The sequence below is a fragment of the Lepisma saccharinum genome, chromosome 6 (assembly GCF_977018435.1).
Source record: "Lepisma saccharinum chromosome 6, izLepSacc3.1, whole genome shotgun sequence".
NCBI classification, from domain to species: domain Eukaryota; kingdom Metazoa; phylum Arthropoda; class Insecta; order Zygentoma; family Lepismatidae; genus Lepisma; species Lepisma saccharinum.
Window position 1 is genome coordinate 67,644,725 of NC_139234.1, and position 21,412 is coordinate 67,666,136.

A 21,412-nucleotide genomic window follows, 5' to 3' on the forward strand; every position below is an offset into this window, starting at 1 on the left:
CAGTGAGAGATTAATGACCATTCTCACGAGTTTAAACAGACAGGACAGAGAGTGGCGTTAATTTCATTGCAATACTAGTGTTGCAGTAAATTTGAGGTTGCGAGCATGCACTTGCCAATTTTTAAAACGTTCACCAATGCAGTTTTATGTTTCACTTTTTCGTGATAGTATTTAATATATATCCCGTTCGGTTGGATTCTTCTTGATATCTAAGAATATTGCAATGTCATTGTAAACGTATGTTAACTTGTGCGAAACCAGTAATACGTCAGGATGATGAAAGAAAACCTTCGTAAGCACTGCTACATTAAATAAGGTGAAGTGAACCAGAAGAGTCATAAAATTCCAGCAGCATATTTGCAGTCTAAAGCTCTTCTTGTTTATGCATGCGATTTTTCTTGTATGTTGCAGTCCATGCAATTTCTGTCGCATGTTGTAGTGAGATACTTTGTCGGGTGGCGATTCGACAAAAATCGTATGTATCAATGGAACATATTTGTTTCCATGTTCCTTCAGTTTGCCCAACAAAATGCCTTACTACGACGTCCGACAACTATCGGACGGCGCCACCCACTCCCATCCCCTCCATCTGTTGACAAGGCCCCTTACTACTCCCATACGGACAAGAAAAAAATGATAATTCAATGCATTTTCTACGTAATATTTAGAGGCTTACCCTTTACTCCTCCGATGATACCGTATGGTATCACCAGAGTAAGGTCGTACTCGCCCGATGATACCATATGGTATCATGGTGCTGATTACGAAATGAATGTGCTTTTTGGACCTTCATACTCTTATATTTGGGTGGAAACTTGGACACAGGTCTGGACCAAACCTGGGAAATTCATATTGATGACCAACCTCCCCCCTCTCCGCAACATATCCATGCCAAATTTCCGAACAGAGTTTCACATTTTGGCTCATTATTCAACTTGTATGGCACCCAGGAACATGAAACATGTTTCAATCTCTTTCGAAACTTCCATTATTTGAAGAGAATACTAAGGTTTGCGCATTCTCCCCAAAATAGCGTGAGAAGAGGAGGTAAACTCCAGATTTTTATTTTTTTTCATTGAAATTCGGGGGTCGCACCCCCAAACTCCCCTTCCTCGGTTCGGCGTTCTGAATTGTACACGGTTGCATGCTATGAAGTTATCTTATCCGAAGTAGATTGCTCCCATAGTGCACGAGTTATAACAATTTTCCTCCAAAAATGCAAATTACCTATTTTTCGTAAAAAACAGTTTCACATTTTGGCTTATTATTCAACTTGTACGGCACCCAAGAACATGAAACATGTTTCATTCTCTTGAGAAATGTCCATTCTTTGAAAAGAATGTAGCAAACTCCAGATTTTTGTTTTTTCATTGAAATTCGAGGGTCGCACCCCCAAACCCCCCTTCTTCGGTTCGGCGTTCTGAATTGTACACGGTTGCATGCTATGATGTTTTAGCTGCAAAACAAAAGTTATCCGAAGTAGATAACTCCCATAGTGACCGAGTTATAACAATTTTCCTCCAAAAATGCAAATTACCTATTTTTCGTAAAAAAAAAAAATAATAAAGAAAATCACATTTTGACATATTATTCAACTTGTATGGCACCCAAGAACATAAAACATTTTCATTCTCTTGAGAAATATCCATTCTTTGAAAAGAATACTAAAGTTCGCGCCTTCTCCATAAAATATCGGGAGAAGAGGGTGCAAACTACAAATGTTTATGTTCTTTTCTCATTGAAATTCGGGGGTCGTGCCCCAAGCGCCCCTTCCTAGATCCGGCATTCTGAATTGTACACGGTTGCATGCTCTGATGTTTTAGCTGGAAAACAAAACTTATCCGAAGTAGATTACTCCCATAGTGCCCGAGTTATAACAATTTTCCTCCAAAAATGCAAATTACCTATTTTTCTTAAAAAACAGTTTCACATTTTGGCTTATTATTAAACTTGTACGGCACCCAAGAACATGAAACATGTTTCTTTCTCTTGAGAAATGTCCATTCTTTGAAAAGAATGTAGCAAACTCCAGATTTTAATTTTTTCCATTGAAATTCGGGGGTCGCACCCCCAAACCCCCCTTCCTCGGTTCGGCGTTCTGAATTGTACACGGTTGCATGCTATGATGTTTTAGCTGCAAAACAAAGTTATCCGAAGTAGATTACTCCCATAGTGACCGAGTTATAACAATTTTCCTCGAAAAATGCAATTACCTATTTTTCGTAAAAAAAATAAAGAAAGAAAATCACATTTTGACTTATTATTCAACTTGTATGGCACCCAAGAACATGAAACATTTTCATTCTCTTGAGAAATATCCATTCTTTGAAAAGAATAGTAAAGTTCGCGCCTTCTCCCCAAAATAGCGGGAGAAGAGGGTGCAAACTCCAGATTTTTATGTTTTTTTTCATTGAAATTCGGGGGTCGTGCCCCCAAGCGCCCCTTCCTCGGTCCGGCGTTCTGAATTGTACACGGTTGCATGCTATGATGTTTTAGCTGCAAAACAAAGTTATCCGAAGTAGATTACTCCCATAGTGACCGAGTTATAACAATTTTCCTCGAAAAATGCAATTACCTATTTTTCGTAAAAAAAAATAAAGAAAGAAAATCACATTTTGACTTATTATTCAACTTGTATGGCACCCAAGAACATGAAACATTTTCATTCTCTTGAGAAATATCCATTCTTTGAAAAGAATAGTAAAGTTCGCGCCTTCTCCCCAAAATAGCGGGAGAAGAGGGTGCAAACTCCAGATTTTTATGTTTTTTTTCATTGAAATTCGGGGGTCGTGCCCCCAAGCGCCCCTTCCTCGGTCCGGCGTTCTGAATTGTACACGGTTGCATGCTATGATGTTTTAGCTGCAAAACAAAGTTATCCGAAGTAGATTACTCCCATAGTGCCCGAGTTATAACAATTTTCCTCCAAAAATGCAAATTACCTATTTTTCGTAAAAAAAAAAAAAAGAATCACATTTTCTTATTATTCAACTTGTATGGCACCCATGAACATGAAAGAGGTTTCATTCTCTTGAGAAATGTCCATTCTTTGAAAAGAATACTAAAGTTCGCGCCTTCTCCACAAAATAGCAGGAGAAGAGGGGAGCAAACTCGAGATTTTTATGTTTTTTCAATTGAAATTCGGGGGACGTGCCCCCCCAAGCCCCCTTCCTCGGTCCGGTGTTCTAAGTTGTACACGGTTGCATGCGTTGATGTTTTAGCTGCAAAACAAAAGTTATCCGAAGTAGATTGCTCCCATAGTGCCCGAGTTATAACAATTTTCGTCAAAAGAGTGTTCGAAGTCAATGAAGACGAAATTCCCTGACTTTTTTTGACACCTCAAATTCCCTGACTTTTCCCGGTTTTCCAGGTTTTCCAGGTCTGTCGCCACCCTGCATAGGCATTAGTTCCACCAGCATATATAAAATATTACATGATCATTTAGCTGTGAGAATGGTATGTTCTCGTTGGATCCCACACAATTTGACAAAAGCTCAAAAAGACGCTCGCGTCAATTGGTGCAAACAAATGCTCAATAAATACAATCGTGGTGCTTCAAAAGACGTATATAAGATTGTAACATGTGAGGAATCATGGATATATGCATATGAGCCGGAACGTAAACAGCAGTCAACTGTATGGGTGTTTCAAGATGAACCCAATCCAACAAAAGTTGTTCGCGCTCGAAGCACATCGAAACAAATGGTCGCCTGTTTTTTCGGGAAAACTGGTCATGTGGCAACTGTGCCTTTAGAGGAACGTAGAACAGTCAACTCTGAATGGTACACAACAATTTGTTTGGCAGAGGTCTTCGGTCAAATACGGAAAACAAACAAATGCCGTCGGATCATTCTTCATCAAGACAATGCCAGCTGTCACACATCTCGTCTAACAACCGACTTTATGAACAGTCAAAAAATCGAATTGATGGGTCATCTGCCGTACAGTCCTGATTTGGCACCCAATGACTTCTTCTTGTTCCCGAATGTCAAGAATAAATTGCATGGACAACGATTTTTGTCAGCGGAAGACGCCGTTGATGCGTTCAAAAACCATATTATGGAGGTGTCTCAAGAATATTGGAAAAACTGCTTTGACAAATGGTTCGAACGAATGCAAAAGTGTATTGACCATAAATAGGTGGCCGCGGTGGCTCAGTTGGTAACGCGTCTGACTACCATGCTAAAGGTCCCGGGTTCGATCCCCGGCCGGTTCAAATACGGGAACTTTTCTAACGGTGGAAGCGGCCCCGGCGCACACCCAGCGTCGAATAACATGGGTACCTGGGGGAAACCCTGGGGGGTAAAGGCGGTCAGGGGCGTGATGCTGATCACATCACCCCCACTCACGACCGGATCAAGAAAGTGTAGGGCATTACCCCCACACCCCCTATACGCCTTCATGGCGTGGTGCTATGCACAGGGGAACACTTTACCTTTTTTACCATAAAGGAGAATACTTCGAAAAACAATAAAGCAGTTTTCAATGCCAAATTCTTGTTTTTTCATTGTTAGGCTCAAAATATAAATAGTGACCGTCGTATGTAATGGGTTTTGCTTCTGAAAAGAACTGTATTTACACATTTACTTTACAAAACTATGATTTCTGGATATTTAAACACAGTTTACATCAGGCTCAGCACCTTGCTTGCACTTGTTGAGGTCAGTGAGTACTCTGTGGTGAGCAATACTGCTCCTCAAAGGCAGTAAGCAGCAGGATAGGAGTGGGGAGCTGCTTGCTTTGAGAAGTACAAACATGCAGGGAGACGGCACCATCCTTTTCATTGAACCACCTCCTGTTCCTTCGGTCCTTCTGCCATGATTTCAATGTCACACTGCAGTGTTACTCATGAATCAGATGACAAGAAGTTCCCCACTATATGAATGCAACTGAGAAACCTCTTGCCTTGCTCACTCCTGGCTTTCAGTTCAGCTTACAATGCTGCAGTACTGCTGTTTACTCTGATTGATTGATTGATTAAGTTGGTGTTTTAAGTCCACTTATGCACAGTAAGGCTGTGGGACTGACCTACAGTTTAAAGTGTGATCCAAACCACTATGTGCCTCCACTGGGTATTGAACCCGGGACCCCTTGTTTACAAGGCGACGATGCTACCACTGCACCATCTGAGGGCTGTTCACTCTGCAGTCCACATGTGCACACGAGAGCACTCTTTCAAAAAAATTATGGGTTTAACAGGCCTGGCTTACACCTCATGCCAATATTATTAACAATGAATAATATAAGTGATTAGTTTTCACTTACTTTAATTATTTTTAATATAGAGTTTCAGTTTTTGTATTAAGTCTACTTTATGCTAATCGGGACTGGACCTACAGTTTAAAGTGGAATCGGAACCCAGGACCCCTTGATTACAAGGTGATAACGTTACCATTATGCCATCAGGGAAGAACTTATTATTTTCAATATGAATGATATGTTTATATTCATAAAAATAATAAAATTGCAGAAATTTGTACTAAATTACAAGCTATTTGCAGATATATTTGGTTGGTAAAATTATCGAATGATCAACTGATATATCATTATGCCAATACCAATACAAAACCAATTAAAAAACACTAAGTTGCTGACCAAGGCAGTTTATTAAGATGTAAAAACACTTAACATGTAACGTTTCAACCCTGTATCAGTGTTTTTACATCTTAATAAACTGCCTTGGTCAGCAACTTAGTGTTTTTTAATATGGAAACAAGGCTTAATTGTATTACAACCAATTAATCTGTCATTCCCTACTAAACCTTCTTGGGAGAAGATATAAGCACATAACTTACCTGACCCATATCCTCTTGGTGTATTTTGAGGAACAAATCCTCACAGAAGTTATCTACTCGTACAGGAGCATCTCCTAATTTGTAATTATTGAACGTAATCACAAAAGGTTCTTCACCACCGCCTGTCACACTTACACACAGTCCACACTGAAAGAAAAGTTATGTAATAAATTCCAGTACAGAATGTGTAAGAATATGGCTTAATCATTAACCATTCCATTATCATGCATGCACTGCATATACAAGTAAAAAAAAAAAAGAAACTACATAGGAAAATGGAAAGATTAACAAATGGACAGCAAAGGAAAGAGGTGGGAAACACTCACCAAGAACAAAATTATATTTTCACATCTGCACTTCACTCTCGGTCATGAGTGAATTTTGAAGAGGTGTCAAGGTGCAGTCAGGTCTGAGGCATAGAATGAAGAAGATACTAATTGTGTGGGTACTCTACTCATAGTGATCCATAAAAGGGTTATGGTGTTACGAAGCTGTGTTGATTTCTTAACTGAAGCTATATTAAGATGCTTCTGTTATGAGCTGAAAGCTGAAAAATGATTGTGTTAGAACAATTGTCTCTCCTCATGCACAGCAAGATTTCAAAAACTCAAAAAAGTTGTTTCACAAAGCAATTTAATCGGTGGAAAGAAAAATTAAATGAATAAAAAAAATTGTAGTGTATAGCTCATTATAGATTTGTGTATCTAAATGCAGGAAGAAAATGATAAAACAGCTTTGAGGAATGATTATTTTCATACTAAGTGCTGTGCATTCATTTAACACTGGAACACCAGGGACTTCTTTTTGCATGTGAAAACAAACTGATCTAATAATTTACATGTTAGAAATAATGTCATGTTGTATGAACCTTCGAGCAAAATGTACACAATGTGCAAAATTATTTATTTAAATGAAAAATAGTGAAAACGAAGTCTTTGAACATTTCAAGATCAGTTCCAAAATTACTTACTCCATAACATTTCATTGTAAAAATTGGAATTCTCAAAGTGAAATAAGTACAAACAAAACACTTAAATAAAATAATTAAAAATACTTAGATTCAACATTCAAACTCAGAAAAAAATTACAAATTTGCACCTTTACATAGACTTGATATAACTCTACATTAGAAAGCCTTATTTTTGTCTTGTTTTCTTTGTTATACACATTCTATAAATGCAATAATGAATTGCATACCCCTTTGTCCAAACGCAGAACAGTTCGATGCACTTGTGTAATAGGAAAATGTTGAGAAACCAGTTTGCTATCCCTGAACTTGACAAGCATCTTCATAGAATCTGTATCAGGCCAGAAAGGAATGCACTGTGAATGAAATAAAAGGCATTTTAAGACAACCAATTTATAACATTTTAATTATACAATCAAATGGAAACGTCAAAAGAAATCAATGTCCTAGCAAATACATATTTCAATATTATTATTATTATTATAAACTAGAATAAACTCTATGGTGCAACATTCCTTTGACAGCTAAGAGCTGTCTAACCAGTTTTTCATTAGATCAAGGATGGAACATTGCGACTATTACCCAGCATGCTAGACCAGAGCCTGCTGCTGTTTCTTTTAAATAGTTCTGGAATTACTGAGGATCGAACCATGAACATTCAAATCAGATGAAAATGGGTACATGGAAGCCCATTACAATAATATTTTGACATAACAATAATTATTTAATTAAATGTTACTTGCATAACATCTCTCCCTTATATTTCCCCCTCTCAACTATCCTTCATTATAACAGAATGCTGATAAAATGACCCAACATTTATAATAGCATGATCAAAATAAGAACATTCCCATTCACATCTGTACTAATGCACATAAAATAAATTACCAGTAAAAGTCAAGTTTCAATTAAATTTGTAAGCTGAGATGAATAAAAAACAATATTTTGAAGATATCACATCTTCTTTATCAATTTCATTTCATCTCACTTCATGCAGAAAATCCAAACCCCACTCAGTTCCCACTGGTACTCCACAAGTGTGGTTGTCATATTTAAAGTCAGTTGCCCATGTGTGTGTATGCTATCTAGTGACTGCTAACTGAATATCACCAATCTGGAATATGCTGCCACCTAATGACACACTTTAGAAACTACTCACAACTATTTTCAGCCACCCCACATTAGTTTCTGACCTAATTACTGACGTCCCCTCGTACATTTCTGCTGTCGCAATGAAATGAAATCCAAGAGGTAGAAAACATGATGTAAAATAAACTAAATAGATAATAAAGTGGCAACAGAGGAACAAAAAGCATACCTGAGAAGGAGATAGGTCCAGCCAAAGGTCTGCCTTTTCATTCTCCTCCATGAATCGCAAGTGCTTTCTGCTGTTGTTCACAATGAGGAAATTCGGAAGCAAGGTGACTATCTTGCTCAGCCGCGGACAGAGCTTAGAGAGTGTCACTTTGAGCAAAATGCGGTAGCATCTCCTTCGTTCCCTGTCCTTGCACACGATGAGCCCTGAGCTGCCGACAGCATCCAAGGAAAAAGCAGAAGACCAGGAGGAATGATAAGCTCGAAGTCGAACACATCGTCTGCGATGTTTCTTGAAGCAAAATAGAAGGGGTTCTTCTCCCTGAGCTTCATATACTACATCTGATGAAGAACCCTGCAAGGAAAATGCAGATTGTATGTATATAAAGGAAACGCATTAACTCACTTTATGCAAATATAGGCTAACTGGGACGTGGCCTACAGTTTAAAGTGGGATCAGAACCACTATATGCCTCCACTGGGTACTGGACCTGGGACTTCTTGATTGCAAGGTGACCATGTTAGCACTATGACACTGGGAGGACCATATTGTTCATATTCATAGTTTAAATATGCATATACATTTCTTAATAAGAATGTAGATATTCAAATAAAGTTTGCAAAATGTTCATAGTGCATTTTTATGTAAATGTTTTCAGAACTGTGTTTTGGAATGTTGAAAGCAGGAGTGTCCAAACTTTTGCTATATAAAGCCAGTTAACTACTTCAGCAATTGGTTGAGAGACATATTACACTATATTTACACTAAATATAATGCATCAAAATAAAGTTTGATGTTTCGAAGTACTAATACAGGCCACATATAAAGCCAAGACAGGCTGGATGTGTCCTGGGGGCTCTAGTTTGGATGGTCATGGTTTAAAGAATAAATATTGTGGAATATGTACATCTATATTATTAGATGTTTCTAATCTCCTCTGAACTAAATTCCATAGTGCAAAAGCCCATTGTGTACAAAGGTCTGCCCATGGGATAATTCTTTGGTTGAAGTGGAAGTGTGGTCAGCACATCAAGTCCCATCTCCACCTGTTTCTGGTATTCAATATCATAGGCTGTGCCCGAAAGATACGAAGTACAGACTTGAAGTATGGTCTTCACGGAAGTGGTCACCTAGTGTGGTCCGAAAGCGCCAAGTATGTAAGCAATTGAGACCATAGCTCGGAGTACGGATCGTTGCAGACTCAGTCACGTGATTTCCGCACTCGTTGTTCATTTGTTTAAAAACAAAGAGGTAGAATGTAAGCAACACAGGTTTAGGCCAGCAAGTTGTTGGTTAAGTTCTTCTAATGTGTGGAAATGTATGTATAAGAACATTTGAAAATGCTATGTGATTTCTATTGTGAAAAATACGTGTTTAAAACGTGGGCAATATTGTGAAAAACAAGTGTTTAAAACGTGGGGAATATTGGGAAAAACAAGTGTTTAAAACATGGAGAAAGGAACAAATCCTCAGTTTTATCTACTGATCGTATTTGGCGCTGCTGTCAAAGTGCGATTTGAGATACTTTCACTTCCAGTCCATGATCTCAAGACTGTGCTGCAAGACCATACTCGGAGGCTCGCTTCAAGTACGGTCTTGCACCTTTCGGACTGGCCATAGATACTAGGAACAAAAGTGTTATGTATACTATTAGGTAAAACTCAATACTTCTCAGACGTAAAATTCTTAAATACTTCCCCTAACAGCCAACATAATTATGCAGTAAGTTTAAACTTAGGAAAAGAGGGGGGCTAGGGTTCCATGGCCTTGTTCTTGGTTGAAATGGACCCCAGTTCTACAAGTTTGAGAAGTACTACCATAAGACATTGGTGATACTAGAGAGGCATGGCAAAAAAATAAAAAATCTCAAACATCACAAATATATTAATATTTACCACACATATACATTTCACATAAAATACCGTACTTAAAATGACAGTTCAACTCACCCCTCCCTAACTCCCCACTTGCTTACAGGGCTATTTACTGGAAATATACATCTACAAATATCTAACTCCCACAAGTAACAGACGATATAACATGTGAAGGGAGGGAAATATGTTAGTTACCCGTATTTGCAATGGAAGCCCTGTTTTATTGACAATCCAGTAGGGAGCATGTAGGAACACATCACAGCTTTCTCCTCTCTCCACTCGTATGCTGAGTCCCAGCTGCTTATTGCCTCCTTCAGTCTCATACTCCGTTCCCATCATAACAGTCTTTTCTTCTATGTCAGGAGTCAGGCTGAACGAGCCTGTCCAGGGAATCCCCAGATATAGCGGCACCTACAGGGATGAATCAAAATCGGTCAACTGGGTATTTGATACTTATAAAATTAAGCTGCAAATCTAGCTTTAGAAGTTAACACACATGAAGGTGGAGCAGCATCGCTCAAAAGTATTGTAATATTATCGCAACTTTATTATAAACAGGACTGGAATTCCAGGAAGTCTCATGGGTACAGAGCGACCACAAGGAAAAGAACCTTCAGACAAAAGTCTCCGTGCAGCTTCCGCTCCATCTGTTCAACTCGGGTCATAAGGAGGTGTGCTCCACACTGCTCCTTCCCTCCAGCGGGACTAAGATGCACAGGAGTCGTGGTCTGCTCAGGCTCATTTGCCTGTGGTTCCACTATATACTCCATCTACAATTTGTCAGAGGTGCAGTCATCTGGAGCTTCAGTAATCTTCATACTTCACTGTTTTTATTACTCATGATTCTTTTAATTCTTGTAACTTCTTGTGAAAAATATATTACAAAGATTAATACAGATTATGGGTATTATGTTAAACGAAGTCATAACATCTTAACTATTGTTGAATATATTAATAAAATATTCAGGAGAAATATGTGAGAACACCATCCTCCACATGTGTAATGGGATTACAAAAATGTCAAATGAACAATGGAGGAAAACAAGCAAATTCTTTCTGTGCAACACCTGATGGCAATCTTCAGAAAAAAAATGAAGTAAACAGTATGGTTGTTTAGTCAGTTTCCATTAAACATACAAACAAGTTAAAGGCTGTAGCTGAAAATGAAAATTTTCATAAAAAATGTGACTGTGTGTGGAAAGGCACTGCACAAGAACCTTGTGCACTATGGTGGAACTTTGGTATGCACCAGTAAAGTCATTGGGTCCATGGTTGCATTCTACACCCTTGATTTCGCAAGGAATTAATATTAATAGAGGAGAGGAGAGAGGAAACACTCACCGGACAAAGAAAAAATTCAAATTTTCGTGATGGTATGTCACATCTTCAGGAGTAGAGAGACGTTGTAGAACTAAGTGACTAGAGGGAAGAGTAAGCATGACCAGCAGTGTTGCCAGGTCCCAAAGGGAAAAAAAGTGTTGACAGTACCACAAAAAAAATGGTTCTTTCGCCTGGCTTGTCGAAAACTGTGAGTGTTGGTGGTGGTGGGGGGGGGGGGTTGGTTGGGAAAAGGTGGTGGTGAGGGTGAGGATAGGGGATGAGGGGCGTTACTGGGTGGCCTTGTTCAGGCCTGGAGGTGTGGTTGCATTCATGGTCGATATGTAGGCCCTCTCCCATCTTCTACGTATTGAGGTGTTGGTGGATTGGGGCAAGGAGTGGACGATTGCTACCTGGAAGCAATCATTAAATTGAATATTGTGGTGATTGGTGTGAATGGCAACAGCAAAGTCCAGGTTTTGGGTTGAGGAGCAGTGGTTGTTGATGCGGAGGTTCAGGGCTGTGGATGTTTCCCCCAGGTAGAAGATCCCACAGATGTTGCAGGTGAGGATATAAAATAGGTTAGAGCTGTAGCAGGTTTCTTTGGGGTAGAGGGTGAATTTGCCGGTGGCAGTATGGATCTGGAGGGTGCGGGAAGTGACAAATATGGGGCAGGTTTTGCACCTTGGGCGGTTGCATTTGTGGGCAGGTGCGAGTTGATTGTGAGTAGGTGGATTGTGGTGGACCAGGATGTTTTGGAGATTGGGAGGGCATTTGAAGACAACTCTGGGCTTGTCGGGGAAGATATTTCTGGTGTCAGGATCACTGTGCAGGATGGGAAGGAGGGAACGTAGAGTGTCGCCAGCTCCCATCCTTATCACACCAAGAAAGCCATCCCATTCTCCCTGGCCCTCAGAGGTCAATGCCTCAACACCTCAGCCACCTCCCGACAGAACTATAACCTCCGCTTACACCAAGCCTTGACCAACCTTGGATATCCTTCCACTCTGGTCACCAAACAAATATCCCGAGCTACTTCATACACTCCCAAGAAACCTGCCACCAATCCCCCTGCACTTGTCACCCAATATCACCCCCACCTCAACAAAATCAGAACCACTCTACGTTCCCTCCTTCCCATCGTGCACAGTGATCCTGACACCAGAAATATCTTCCCCGACAAGCCCAGAGTTGTCTTCAAACGCCCTCCCAATCTCCAAAATATCCTGGCCCACCACAATCCACCTACTCACAATCAACTCGCACCTGCCCACAAATGCAACTGCCCAAGGTGCAAAACCTGCCCCATATTAGTCACTTTCCGCACCCTCCAGATCCACACTGCCACCGGCAAATTCACCCTCTACCCCAAAGGAACCTGCAACAGCTCTAACCTAATTTATATCCTCACCTGCAACATCTGTGGGAGCTTCTACCTGGGGGAAACATCCACAGCCCTGAACCTCCGCATCAACAACCACCGCTCCTCTACCCAAAACCTGGACTTTGCTGTTGCCATTCACATCAATCACCACAATATTCCTTTTAATGACTGCTTCCAGGTAGCGATCGTCCACTCATTGCCCCAATCCACCAACACCTCAATACATAGAAGATGGGAGAGGGCCTACATATCGACCATGAATGCAACCACACCTCCAGGCCTGAACAAGGCCACCCAGTAACGCCCCTCATCCCCTATCCTCACCCGCACCACCACCTTTTCCCAACCAACCCCCCCCCCCACCACCACTCACAGTTTTTGACAAGCCAGGCGAAAGAACCATTTTTTTTTGTGGTACTGTCAACACTTTTTTTTTCCCTTCGGGACCTGGAAACACTGCAGGTCATGCTTACTCTTCCCTCTAGTCACTTAGTTCTACAACGTCTCTCTACTCCTGAAGATGTGACATACCATCATGAAAATTTGAATTTTTTCTTTGTCTGGTGAGTGTTTCCTCTCTCCTCTTTCACTTTTTATTTAGCCCTTGTGGCCCTCCTTCCTTTTGTGTACATCTCACGCCAACTCTCCCGACTCCGGTCACTCATTATTTCCTTCACCAAATCTGTTTGTCACACACGTTTCTTACATTCATGCCTCTTATTAGGCCTTACTCCCAAAAGCCTGACACCCAAACTCCCTTTCTCAGCTATGCCCCCCGATATTCAACCCAATATTCGCCCCCTAGCGAGAAATTTTGCTGCCGAACTAACCCTAACCATGTACAAATCACAGCTCCACCGGACTCGAGAACTCTCGATTTCCATCCAGTCCCTCACCAAAATCCTCCTACTGACCCCAGGCAACAACAACAACCAAATAAACACACTCTGGAACCTTTCCCAGTCCATTGCCCACAACCTGAACCAAAAACACCTGCAAAAACTTTCCATTCTCTGCAGACAAGCCCTGAATGCAGGATGCACCCTCCCCCTCCCACCACAACACCAACACAAAACCACATGTCCCTTACTTCCAGACCCACCCTTGCCGCTACCCACTCCACCCCAACCTACCATCTCTAACCCTGCCCCTCCCTCCCACCACACCACAGAAGAGCACCAGTCCTCGGACAAAATATCCCCCCAGCATACTGACATTCCTCACCCCCAACCACCCACTGACTGCACCTCCATCTTGAACCTTTCCAACCACAACCTCACAACCACCGAAATTGACGTACTTTCCAAAGGTCTTACCTTCTCCCCAGCCTCCACCCCTAACAATTTCCGGCTACTATTTGACATACAAACTTTCGCCCGCAGACTTAGGTGGACATACTTTTGGGCCAAGAATCCCCCCTCCAAAGCTAATCCTTCTGACATACATCCCAGTCTCCTCCAATTCTGCCCCCCTTCCCCCATGATCCCCCCTCCCTTCCCAACAACCACCCCCTCGAAAGATACATCACCTCTGTTGTCAACAATGTTTCCAACAGTACATACCTCCAAAACCCCTCTTCCCACCACAATCTAACCCCAGCCCAGCACCAAGCCCTCCGGTCCCTCCGCAACAACCCAGACATCAAAATCCTCCCCGCTGATAAAGGGTCCACCACAGTAGTCATGAACTCCTCTGACTACGTGGCGGAAGCCTCCCGTCAACTCTCTGATTCATCGACCTACAAGCCCACCACGGTTGATTCATCTACCACACACCTAGACAAAATTCGGGATTTTGTCATCTCCCGAGGACCCCCTGAAGGCCTATCCAATTCCACCATCTCCTCACTCATACCTGACAACCCCCGCACCCCCACTTTCTACCTCCTCCCGAAAATTCACAAACCTAACAACCCCAGGAGACCCATTGTGTCCAGCTACAATTCACCCACTGAACGCATTTCAGCCTTTCTAGACTCTCACCTCCAACCCCTCGTCCAAGCCCTGCCCTCCTACCTCCGTGACACCAACCACTTCCTCAACATCATCCAAAACTTACCATCCCTACCACCCAACACCATCCTCACAACAGTTGATGTCACATCCCTTTACACAAATATTCCCCATGCCCATGGCCTCCGTGCCACGGAATCATTCCTTAACAGCCGACCCAAACCCCACAAGCCCAGCACTCACTTCCTGATACAACTAGCCAACCTTGTACTTACCTGCAACAACTTCTGCTTCGGTGACCAACATTACCTGCAGATACGTGGCACAGCTATGGGTACCCGCATGGCCCCCTCTTATGCCAACCTGTTCATGGGCAGGCTGGAACAGGAATTCCTTGACTCCCAGCAACTGAAACCACTCCTCTGGCTAAGATTCATTGATGACATTTTTCTCCTCTGGACACATGGCGAACCCTCCCTCACAACATTCCTAAACCGACTAAATGAGTTCACCACCCTCAAATTCACCTGGTTCCACTCCAAAGACCAAGTGACCTTCCTCGATGTGGACATCCACATTGCGGGAGACCACTTGGAAACATCCATACATATCAAACCAACCAACCACCTCCAGTATCTCCACTACTCCAGCTCACACCCCTACCACACCAAAAAAGCCATCCCATTTTCCCTTGCCCTCAGAGGCCAGCGCCTCAACTCATCCCCCTCATCCCGTCAAAACTACAACCTACGCCTGCACCAAGCCCTAACCAACCGTGGCTACCCCTCCACCCTCATCAACAAACAAATCACTAGAGCTAACTCCCACAACTGCACCAAACAACCCAAAACCAACCCTCCAACTCTGATCACCCAATACCACCCTCACATTACGAAAATCAGACATACCCTCCACTCCCTCCTCCCCATCCTGCACAGTGATCCCGAGACCAGAGACATCTTTCGGGAAAAACCTAGGGTCGTCTTCCGTCGCCCCCCCAACCTCCAAAACATCTTGGTCCGAAACACCCCCACCCCTTCCGCACCCCTTCCCCCAGCCCACAGGTGCAACAAACCCAGATGCAAGACCTGCCCCATACTCATCACCTCCCCCACCCTCCTGATCCCTACAGCGGCAGGTGAGTTCACCCTTCACCCTAAGGGCACCTGCCACTCATCCAACCTAATTTACACTGTCATCTGTCAAATCTGCGGCAACTTCTACCTAGGCGAAACCTCCACCCCCTTGAATCTAAGGATAAATAATCACCGGTCCTCCACCCAAAACTCAGATTTCACAGTTGCCATCCACACCAACAGCCATAACACCACCTTCAATAACTGCTTCCGTGTTGCCATCATCCACCTTTTACCCCCCGCTCTGACACATCTTTCCGCAGGCGATGGGAAAGGGCCTATATAGCAGGCATGCACGCCACTATACCCCCCGGACTCAACCTAGCCAACCAGTAACTCTTTCCTCTCCTCCCCCAAACTACCCACCCACCTTACAGTAAACACTGGCTAAAATATTTCGTGTTTCCTTTCAACTGTTTCTGGCAACACTGACCGTAGAGACGCTACGGTCAGTATTCTGTGCCTCTACTAATGTGTCGTCGATCTTTTATCTACCTTTTTGAAAATGCGACTCAGATCGCGAAATATTGAATTATTTCTATTTGTGTGGTAAGTGTTTACTGTCTCCTTCATTATTTGTATATATATATATATATATATATTTATATAATGGATAAAAGCAAGGAGGGCCAAAAGGGCTAAGTAAAAATCAAATAAGGTAAAAGGATGATGCTATAAATTAGCGAAAATTTTGAATTTTCCTACTGTCCGGTGAGTGTTTCCTTTTACCTTATTTGATTTATATATATATATAAAAATTGTGTGTTTACAATTGTGAAGAACAAAATTCTGGAGCGAGGAAACAAGTATTTACAACTGTACAGCTGTTTAAAGTTGAGATGTAGTAGCCATTTGAAGTTGCGAGGTGGAAGTCTACTTGTGGCCATGTTAGTTTCGTAGCACCCATACTCTACTTGCGGCCTTGTTAGTTTCATTGCACACGTATCGATGGATGCATGAAAAAGTAGGTATTTCAGGACTATACCCCAAGAAATGTCATGAAAATTGCTGTCTAAATTTCCTGCCGATTCTGGGCTCCACCCCTGGCATAATTAACCTACCGCCTGCTACTGCTATCGCAGCTCCGCTTTTCTCTATAGAGTCCCTTTGGAAGGCATGTTAGAAGCTACCACTCCCCCAAGCCTATTTGGAATTGATCGTAGAATGGCGTATGCAAATAGAAAGTACTGGCTGAGCCACCTGCCCCCAACACTATTTTCTGCACTGACACATGAAGGTTCCAAAAAATGAAGGCTAAAATTTAATCTCAGAAGGTAACTTACCTCTTTTTTCCAAGGCCAGGCACTGAATTGCAGGTCGAAGTTGAAATTGGTTCCACAGAATACTACCCTCTCCTTCCGTCCCATCACAAAAATAAGAAGTAAATTATCCCATCCCACAAGTTATTCAGAAAATACAACCCTCCCCTTTACGGCCTGCAGTTGCCAAAAAGAAATGTGCATGATGTTCCACAAGATAACGTATTTACACACCCCGCCAATACATCACACAATTAACAAATCGCAATCGCAAATTATCCCATTGCACAAGTCAATCATAAGAAGAAAAAGAAAATGTGCAGACGTGCACCTGTGAGATGAATCCATGATGGACGCCCTCAGAAACAGTATTGATGTTACATACGTAAGGAATTTTAATATTAAAAAACGTAAGTTTCGTAGCACGTAGATCTAAAAAAATTACCTTCCGTGCTATTATGAAACACCCTTTGTTATAAAAATCTATATTTTTTTTTAAGAAAATATTTTAAATGTGCGCGAAATCAAGGGTGTAGAATGTGACCACGGAGCCGAGACATCTTCGAAAATGCTGTTCTTTTTCTAAACTGCTATGATAGTCCACAAATTCTGAAAATTACATCTGTTCAGAATTTCTTCTTGAGGATTCAAGAGAATCTTCATGGTTTCCTTTCATTGTTGTCTAGACTTAGGCTTTTGGCACCACAAAACTATCACAGATATCTAAACCAGTTCTTGAAGTGAAGAGATATGCAGGGGAAATGATATTGGAGTTACCAAGGATAAAGCAAATATCCCCCTGCCACAATTTTCACTTCAAGCAATGACCTAGATTACAGCAAAAGGAAATCTCATGATTTCATGCTCAAGAAGGAATTTTTCAGAATTTGTGAAATATCATAGCAGTTTCAAAAAGAACATGAATTTTGTTTGTACATCAAAATCCAGCATGGTCTTAATTACACACATTAACTAAAGAAGTGAATGAATCACTTTGTCTATTTTTCATTAAACATTTGCCAGTTATATCCATTCTCTTTGTGTATAAGTAAAAATTTCATACTGGTACATTCCTAATTTAATTATATTAAATTTTGATTTTAGTGCACCATTTCTGTATAATTCCATGGTAAATAAATCAGCCATTTTGCCTTTGAGCTAAGGCCCTACTTGTTTAACACAGAATAACGAATTTGTACCTCTACTACTATCTTGTGAACTTTAAACATGTTGAGTAGGTAGACACATCTCTTCTCCCCTGCCTCCATCCTGGATTCGTAGTTGATAGATGGAATCTTCACTTCCAGTGCATAAGGCAGATGGTTGTACATCACAAGTGGAGGGAGGAGCCTGATGGTGTAGTTAGGAACGAGGCGAGTGGTTCCGCTTGTCGGTCTATTAACTGGCACTCCTTCAACACAGACAGCCTGAAAGAATAAAACAAAAGTAAGAATAAGTTGGAACAAAAAGTTAATGAAAGCATGTGGTGTATAATGACGAGTAAAATTGCTGAGATAAGTAAATTCAAAAATTTGTAACTAGAAATGAGATGTGAAAATATGCTCATGACAATACTTCTTTTTTTACAATCACCTTGTTTTATTAAATCTTCATATACTGCATTGGCTATGTTGTCACAAATGTAACTGAATTATTGTTAATGTTTTTCTTCCTTTCATTATTTGAAATTAAATGAATTAAAAATACATATTTATATTTCCTGTTAATGCTTACACTCACTAGCCAACAATATGTTATTTTCTAATCTACATACATACATGCAGATTATGACTTCTTTCTATTTAATTACTGTTCATAAGAACAGAAAGTGCTAACTTGCAAATGTTTCTAAAACTCCATGCCACGATAGCACATTAAGCTCCAAGGTCTTAAAGTGGTAGTCATTTGTTTTCTCCTCTCTTTTTCTTTTCGCTCGTGCCTGTCTTCCCTGTATTATCACATTCACTGCACTCTCAAATATGTTATCGAACATGATATTGTCCCATGTTTTGCATGCAAGTGTAACAAACCTGTTGCTTTAATATTTTATTATTGACACATGATCTTCATCTGCATACAAATTAGCAATAGTTCTAACTGCACAAAGTCATCTAAGGGCAGTTATTGATTTTGGCATTTATCTGCTTACTAAGTGTAAAAAATTGTCACCACTCTTCACCTCTTTTCTGATTTTCCTGACGAACTTTCTAATGTTTGTACTCCCATTGGTGCAAGCTTTGAAGCCCGCTTTGCATGATATTTATAACTTTCCTTCCTTGCTTCATTCTCAACAAAATCAATAATGTTAAATGTATGTATTACTAAATTTTTACTGTGTATGGTTTTCCCCTTCAAACACTTGAGTCTAGATAAAGGTGGAGGCAATGAGCTTTTGGAAACACTGCACATTTTGGTAATGCAGGGGCAGGGTTACAGTGCAAATGGCTGATTGCATCATCCACCCTCCTGCCACTCATGTAGATTCGAAAACTTGTTGACAGCACCAGTGATTTTGTCTTCTTGCCACAGAGGTATACTAGGATGATCTACATCAATTGGATAGTAATTTGTATTTTAAAAACAAATTCAAAGTCCATTTACTCACCCTTAAAGAAAATACAGTTGTTTCCTTCTCAACTTTATGTGAACAATAGATGTCTTTCGGCATATTGAGGTCAGCTGCAAGCTCTTGCCACCACAGGCTACCTTCACTTACAAGATACGTGCTGTAGGGTACACAATGAAAGTAACAAAAATAACTTTCAATTTTTCATAGGATCAAATATCCAGAGATTATGCATATATACTAGAGACAAAAATTCATTTATTACCTATATTTGAGGACAAATAAGTAGTTTCAAGTTACTTATACACGAAAACAAGTCAGGCCTCCCTGATGGCACAGTGATGGTGTTGTTGCCTGTAATCAAGGGGTCCCAGGTTCGATACCCAGTACAAGCACATAGTGGTTCGGATCGCACTTTAAACTGTAGGTCTAGTCCCGATTAGCCTTACTGTCCATAAAATGGGCTTAAAACAACAACTCAAACAAACAAACGAACAAAAGCAAGTTTTCATTTGAAACATTGTCACCCACATTTATTACCCACAGTAGCCTGAATAAGCTGTCACAATAGTCAAAATGACATAAAATGAGATATTTACACAGCTTGGACTTGATAGAGGTGGGGAGAAACTTCCTCAACTGCATATGTTTCCACTAGTAACTATAGAGTATGTAATTTTATGGTGAACTGTAATCAACGTAATGAAAATTTCATATGTATAATTATAAATATGACCTGTGCCATATAAGTGCACCTACTGTACCACATATTATCTAGAAGATGGAATCAATTAATTTATATCTTGTATTGCATAAAGACATGCTGGTATAGGTATATCAACCAATAACTTTGTTGTAGAATGATTTTCATTCTTGTAGACACATTTTGCTCTGGTTCTCTTTTTCACTTTGTAGTGTACGCTTTGAAAAATTCTTGGAAATGTTGTAACAAGAATAAAAACCACTTTAAAAGCAACACTTATTGTATAATTTTGCAATATAAAATATGGGCAGAGAGTACTTACTCTGTATAAGCTGGCTGTATGTGCAGTTTACAGTGGAAAGCCACAAACAGGGGAACATTGTAAGTTTGATCAGGCTCAATAACTGCCACCTTCACATTGTCTTCAAACGGGTTTGTTGACTCGCCAATCTTTTCCACTCCAAGTGCATCAAGAACTGATTTTTTGTAGAACAAGCTAACAGCATACGATGTTTCATTTTTGATCTGCGACAAGAGGCATGGTTATGTTTATTTTTTTTTAAAGGAGTAGATATTTTTACAAAATGTTAATACAACAGTTAGAATTAAATCGAAAAGGCATTTATCCAGCACTTTGTACTATTCTCACACCTTAACTGTCTTTACCTAAGTTCCAGAAATGACATCAGTGTGTGCTAAAATTATCTAATTTTTCGTGATAGAAGGATGACTCGTGTGAACAAATTTGAGACTGAAAAATGTAACATGCTGCCCATGACCAGTAGCGATGGCAGAAATATATAAAAAAAAAGAAATGGATGTTTGGACAAAAAAAAAATTGTTTTTCTTGTTTGCTTGGGAGATTATAAGGGGGCAGGCTGGTCAATTGCAGAGCATCTGCTTCATCCAATTCAATCTGATTCATCACTGATTATTACATGATTTGTACCAGTGTAAATAATTGTGGGAATTTTGTATAGATGAAACAAGGGAGGGAGAAAGAGATATAGAAAAAAAAGGATGAAAGAGAGAGAGAGGAAGAAAAAGAGAAAGAAAGTGATTGGGGAATAATCGGGAGTGAGAAAGAGAAACAAAGAAAGAGAATGAGGGAAACGTGGGCAAAAAAAAAAGATCTCCTAAAGATGAG

At 40.6% G+C, this 21,412-nt stretch overlaps 1 protein-coding gene across 5 annotated transcripts in view; it reads right to left on the reverse strand.

Annotated features, from left to right (window-relative positions):
* LOC145988841 (intermembrane lipid transfer protein VPS13A-like) overlaps positions 1-21,412 on the reverse strand; it is a 231,550-nt gene that overhangs the window by 81,950 nt on the left and 128,188 nt on the right. For all 5 annotated transcript variants that reach the window (XM_083124072.1, XM_083124071.1, XM_083124068.1 and 2 more), the window contains 7 exons: positions 20,588-20,790; positions 19,602-19,722; positions 18,196-18,423; positions 10,144-10,359; positions 8,078-8,428; positions 6,990-7,115; positions 5,793-5,939 (listed from right to left, as the gene is read on the reverse strand). In XM_083124072.1, coding sequence (XP_082980198.1) covers positions 5,793-5,939; positions 6,990-7,115; positions 8,078-8,428; positions 10,144-10,359; positions 18,196-18,423; positions 19,602-19,722; positions 20,588-20,790 — 1,392 coding nt within the window. The remainder of the gene's footprint in view (positions 1-5,792; positions 5,940-6,989; positions 7,116-8,077; positions 8,429-10,143; positions 10,360-18,195; positions 18,424-19,601; positions 19,723-20,587; positions 20,791-21,412) is intronic.